The sequence below is a fragment of the Gallinula chloropus genome (genome assembly GCF_964237585.1).
Source record: "Gallinula chloropus genome assembly, chromosome: 18".
Taxonomy (NCBI): domain Eukaryota; kingdom Metazoa; phylum Chordata; class Aves; order Gruiformes; family Rallidae; genus Gallinula; species Gallinula chloropus.
Genome location: NC_140103.1, coordinates 14,245,319 through 14,251,448, shown reverse-complemented (window position 1 = coordinate 14,251,448; position 6,130 = coordinate 14,245,319). Strand labels below are relative to the sequence as shown.

General features: G+C 52.1%; 1 protein-coding gene across 1 annotated transcript; it reads left to right on the top strand.

Moving 5' to 3' along the window:
- Positions 1-1,595: 1,595 nt before the first annotated feature.
- On the top strand, positions 1,596-2,519 carry LOC311198482 (olfactory receptor 14A16-like; the record flags this gene model as incomplete). Its single annotated transcript, XM_084272439.1, has 1 exon — positions 1,596-2,519. One exon carries the CDS (start codon positions 1,596-1,598, stop codon positions 2,517-2,519), a length of 924 nt encoding a protein of 307 aa, XP_084128565.1.
- Between the last annotated feature and the right edge of the window lie 3,611 nt (positions 2,520-6,130).

Below are 6,130 nucleotides of genomic sequence, written 5' to 3'. Positions count from 1 at the left end.
AGGAAGAAACCTCTCCAGAAGTCCAAGTCAGGAGTGATGCCCAAAGTACCTTGAAGCACTAACTGGCCCCACTGGGAGCCATTCCTGACAAAGCCTCCCCATGGGCTCGTTAGAGCAGACAACTGGAGGCCATGACGACAGACCCAGGCAAAGCACAGGCAGCTCTGATGCTGAGGACACCCTGGCTGGGTCTGATGAAGCAGAAATGCCAAGCACTGACCCCTGTCCTGGGCAGGGACATCCTGAGATTGTCAGAGATGAGATCACAGAAGGATCCCCATGACATCTGAGGCACCAGGAGGAAGCCTACAAGAACTGGTCTTCTCCTGCTGAGCTTGGCCAGGCTCCTGGGATGGGGGGAGCTCATGGCAACCCGGCAGCACGGCAGACAGACAGCTCTGCCCACGAGCAGCTCCTCTGCCAAGCACACAGGGCTGGAGACACTGCCTGTAGGCACCAAGGGGAGACCTGTGAGGCTGAGAGAGCTGACGGATGCTGAGAGCTCACTGGAGGAGAAATCTCCACAGCACTCTGCCTGGTATGTCTGTGGGTGCAGGGCAATGCAGGTTCTGTTCCTGGAGGGATCTCCTAAAGCTGGGACATGGGGCAGTGTGTGGGGTCTGTCAGGAGGACAGGTTCTCTCTAGGACCAGGAAGTGCTGCCTGGAAGGGATGCCCTTCTGCCCCATCAGAGGGACAGGGCAGGACAGCTGTCTTCTCCTGAGCATGGCTCCATTCGCACTGTGGAATGAAGCGGTGGATGTAAAGTGTGACACATGGAAATATGGTGCAGGGTCCTTGTCCCAGAGAGAAGAAACCTCTGAGTGCCTGTCCTTCTAGCCTTCTGGGGAATGTTTCTCCTCCTGTTCTTGTTGCCTTTCTCCCACCATTTCCTGGGGCTCCGGGCAAATCCATTGGTGTGGCTGGCACTGAGTGACCCAGACTTCAGAACCCCCATCTGTAGGTCTGAGGAATTCCAGGGGGCTCCTGCTGGGCTGCAGCTGCCTCCCACAATGGCACCGCTCTCCCAGGGACTCTTGTGCCCCAGAGAGGAGCCCCATGCAGGAGACATCTCAGCACAGAGGCCGTGGCAATGCCACTCATCACCTTTGTGTGGGCAGCTGCACTGAGCCCTGTGTGTCCCTGGCTGGGAGCAGGGAGCTGAGATCCTCCTTAGGTAGGATGAGACAGCAGGAGGGCTTTGGAGCTCTGCCCTGTGAGACTGGATTCCTCAGCTCTCAGTCAGGAGAAAATCAAAGCTCCAAAGCTCTGCTCTGCCCTCAGGTGAAATTGGAGTGACAGTGCTGAAAAGCTCATTCCTATCCACAGGGGTTTTAGTCTGAGATCAGGCCATCCTTCTATTCCCTTACTGCTGCCAGGCAGGACTGAGTTCTCAAGACCCCACAGCCAACCCTCCTCCCACCAGTGGCACACTCAAGCCAGCACAAAGCAGACCTCCCAAAAGGGACCTGCCAAATGTCCTCCTGAATACAGAGAGTCAATGTGAATTGGAAACTGTTTCCCTCAAAGAATCGTCCCCTAACTTCTCACTGCCTTTTTCCTCCTTGGACAGGTCTCCACACTTGACAGCAGCAGATGTCCAACAGCAGCTCCATCAGCCAGTTCCTCCTTCTGCACTTGGGAGACGCACGGGAGCTGCAGCTCCTGCACTTCTGCCTCTTCCTGGGCATCTACCTGGCTGCTTTCCTGGGCAATGGCCTCATCATCATCACCATAGCCTGTGACCACCACCTCCACACCCCCATGTACTTCTTCCTCCTCAACCTCTCTGTTACTGACCTTGGCTTCATCTCCACCACTGTTCCCAAATCCATGGCCAATTCCTTGTGGGACACCAGGGCCATTTCCTACACAGGATGTCTGGCTCAACTCTTCTTCTTTTTATTTTTGATCACAACAGAGTTCTGTCTTCTGACTGTCATGGCCTATGACCGCTACGTTGCCATCTGCCACCCCCTGCACTACGGGACCCTCCTGGGCAGCAGAGCTTGTGTCCACATGGCAGCAGCTGCCTGGGCCAGTGGGTTTCTCACTGCTGTGGTACACACAGCCAATACATTTTCACTGCCCCTCTGCCATGGCAATGCTCTTGACCAGTTCTTCTGTGAAATCCCCCAGATCCTCAAGCTCTCCTGCTCAGATGCCTACCTCAGGGAAACTGGAGTCCTTGTGGTCAGTGCCTGTTTAGGTTTTGGGTGTTTTGTGTTCATTGTGGTGTCCTATGTGCAGATCTTCAGGGCTGTGCTGAGGATCCCCTCGCAGCAGGGACGGCACAAAGCCTTTTCCACCTGCCTCCCTCACCTGGCCGTGGTCTCCTTGTTCCTTAGCACTGCCATATTTGCCTACTTGAAGCCTCCCTCCATCTCCTCCCTATTTCTGGACCTGTTAGCATCATTTCTTTACTCGGTGTTTCCACCAGCAGTGAACCCCCTCATCTACAGCATGAGGAACCAGGAGCTCAAGGATGCCGTGTGGAAACTGAGGATTGGATGTTTCTAAGCAGCTCATCTTTGGCATATCACTGGCCATGGAACTCTCATTAGGTCCAGTCTGTATTTACTATGAATTTTGCCGGTTGTTTTGTCTTCTCAGTAGCCTAGAGACATGTATGCACTTCACTTTTCTCAGCATGTTTCCACCTCTGCTTGCTCTTTGGTCATTTCCATGCTGCTCAGCTCTCCAGTGTCTTCCGAGACTTGGAAAACTTCCCATCTTTCAGATGTCTAATAAACAATTGTCTCAGAAGTTCAGTGTGTTGATAAGTGACCTTTCTATGTATCTGAACACAAGTTGGTTTGGAGAGAATCTGCTCTGAAAGCTGACCCCCTTCATATGCTGTGGGATGAGCATGAGCCAACAATGTGCCCTCTTGGCTAAGAAGGCCAATGGCATCCTGGGGTGCCGAGGTAGACCACTGGCAGCTCCAGTACCTTAGGACTCAGAGCGTACAGAGACAAAAGAAGGGTCCTAACATTGCTTGATGTCATTTCTGGCCATACTAGGGTCCACCTTTGAACCTGCTAAATGCACAGCAATACATCCCAAACTAAAGGTGTGAGTGATGAAAGATGTTCATGGCCTTACATATCCCCTGGTATCCCACTAGCAGCCCCAGGAACATGGGGTCAGGGCTTTTGTAGCCATGGGAGTGGATGTAACTCTGCCCAATGTAATTTCCAGCTTTAATAGTGTCCACCTTCGACACTGCTCAATGTGCAGCACCAGCTCCCTGGCAAAAGGTGCCCTGAAACCTCCCCAGGTAGCCCACTAACAGCCCCATTAACCTTGGGGCTCAGGGCATTCCTAGCCACAGGAACAGTCCTAAAAATGTCGTTTTCAGGCTCTACCATCATCCACTCTTGAACATGCTAGATGTCCAGCAGTAGAGTCCCTGGTTCTTTAGCACTTACTGCTGTCATTTTGTTAGAAGCACCGTAAGTTAGAGAGCCATCAGCAGGCACATGTGAACTATTAGTAAAATAGAGATTCCCTTCAGAAAGACCTTGAGAAATTCTGGGATTTGATGAACAGGAACATCAGGAAGATTTCCAAGCAGAAGAGATCTTCTCTTCCTGAGCATATTTTCTCTGTGGCTGGAATTAATTCTCATGTTGGTGGCCCCCATAGTTCTGGTGTTTTGGATTTGTAAGTCATAAAGTCTAAATAAATACGTTTGTCCCTTGCTGAGCAGTGCTCAGCATCAAGGCCTTTTTTCTAGTTCTGCTCCAGAAATGAGTCAACTGGGAGTGCACAAGTGTCTGGAAGGTGACAGAACAGGCCCAGCTGACCATAAGTAACCAAGGGGATTATCCATACTGCATGACTACAGGAATGAGCCCACTGTGGTGGTGCACTTGTTGTCTGCAAAGGTGGGCTGGTTTCAGGAGGAATACAGTTGATTTTCTTTCTAGCAGCCCATGTGGTGCCACATTTGGCTGTTAGGATGAGAGCAGTGCTGATAACAGGGAGGCTTTAGTTGTGTCCAAGCAATCAGACTTTTCTGTTGTTCATTCTCTACTCCTAACGGGAAGGTGGGGAGCACCCAGGGAGCTGGGAGGGGACGCAGCCAAGACAGGTGACCCAAACTGCCCAAAAAAGCCTGTTTCATTCAGATCATACCATAAAAGGAGTGTGGTGGGGGCAGGAGAACTCAGCTCCAGGACACACGTGCTTTCAGGATGGCCGTGAGCTGTGTGGCCAGAGCTGTGGGTTCAGTGACAAACTGCATTGTGCATCACCTGTTGTGTGTATTTTGCTACAATGTCCTCTTGTTGTTGTTGTTGTTTCTCTCTCTGCTGTCCCAGTAAACTGTCCTTATTCCAGCCCATGAGGTTTAGGGTTTCTTTGGTTTCCTTTTCCCTTCCTCTCCCCCCACCCCCAATTCCCCCCCCCACACACACCCCTCTTAGAGAGAGAGCGGCTGCGTGGTGCTCGGCTCTGGGCTGGGGTGAAACCATGAGAAAAGGTTCCAGCACAACACCCCCACATCAAGGCAGCTCAGACATGCCAGTGGAGAACCGGACACCATGAGAAGAATTTGGGCATTGCAGGGGCTGCCATAGCAGTCAGAGGTGCTGAACAGGGATGTGGCCATGAACACATTGGGCTGCACTGGGAGGAGTGTGGCTGCACAGACAAGGGCCCTTCTGGTCCATCTGGACTCAGCACTGGTGAGGCCACCTCTGGAGCAGCCAGTCCCACTGTGGGGCTTCCCATTCTGAAGGAATGTGGAGGAACACGTATGTGGTCAGGGAAAGTCTGCCAAGAGACCTTTGCTTCTTTAGCCTGGGGAAGGGGAGGCTGAGGGAAGCCCTCTTTGTGCCACGTGAAAAGAACATAAGAAAGGAAGTCCATGTGAACTGATGGCTCTGAAGGCCAGGGTGGACATGAGGATAAAGAAATGTCATTCTGAGGGTAGTGCTGTGGTGCAAGCAGTCACTGGGAGGAAGTGTGGATGAGCTGGTGGCTTTGTGCTTGTGGGAACAGCTGGTGAGGATGGAGAGACAGCAGAACAGGCAGGGACATTGTTAGGTGACAATGAGGTGGGGAAGCGTGTTGCATCCCTGCAACCTACAAAGAACCAGGTACAGGGGTGAGGCCGTGTGGGATGGGCTGTGGTGCAGATGGTCAAGGGTGCCAGCCAGGATGAAAGGGCCTGATAGAAACGAAGTCTTTGCCACCTTGGCTGTGGCTGATGTCCCTGCCACAGAGGCCTCAGGTAAGACACATTGTCCTCATGGCCATGGAGTATGGTTGCCTTCTTGCATCTACCCAAGGGGAGGCCACCATGTGTCATACCCCTTTCCTTCCCTTGGTGTCACACTCCCCACATCCCAAGGAGGAGTCCTGAGACACAGGTGAGGGTCAGGATCTCCCTGCCCAGGGGCTGGGGGTCAGTGCTTGGCATTTCTGCTTCATCAGATGAAGCCAGGGTGTCCTCAGCATCAGAGCTGCCTGTGCTTTGCCTGGGTTTGTCGTCATGGCCTCCAGTTGTCTGCTCTAAGGAGCCCCTGGGGAGGCTTTGTCAGGAACGGCTCCCAGTGGGGCCTGTTAGTGTTTCAAGGTACTTTGGGCATTACTCCTGACTAAACTTCTTGAGAGGTTTCTTCAGTCTCCACTTCGTATCTGAGGTCTGTGGACTCAGGAGAAAAGACACCATGGGGCTCATTAACATCCAGAAAGCCCTTACAAGCATGGCTCTTCAACTCACTTTCATTCAAAAATCTCAAAACTCCTACAACTACTTGGATTTTAGTTAGGTCCTTGGTGATAAAGATTTCAAAGGAATTTCCCATGGAAGACCTTTTTCCAGTCACAGGTATTGTCTGTCATGGCTCAGTTGATAGAAGAAGTAACAGCAGCATTCTGTGATGGACATGGGTCTGCTAAGGAGATCTGGACAGGCAGGAAAAGCAGTCTCTGGAGATCCAACCCTGCATGGAGAACCTTGCTCTTCCCCAAGACCAGCAGTTCCCTCACTGGCCTTCTGGGACTCCCAACACTTTTCCTGGCATCATCTCTGCTCACAGGCACAGACAGATTTCTCTGACAACAAACAGCGGTTACACATGACACAGTTTAATACCCATGAAATCTCTCTCCTCAGCTGC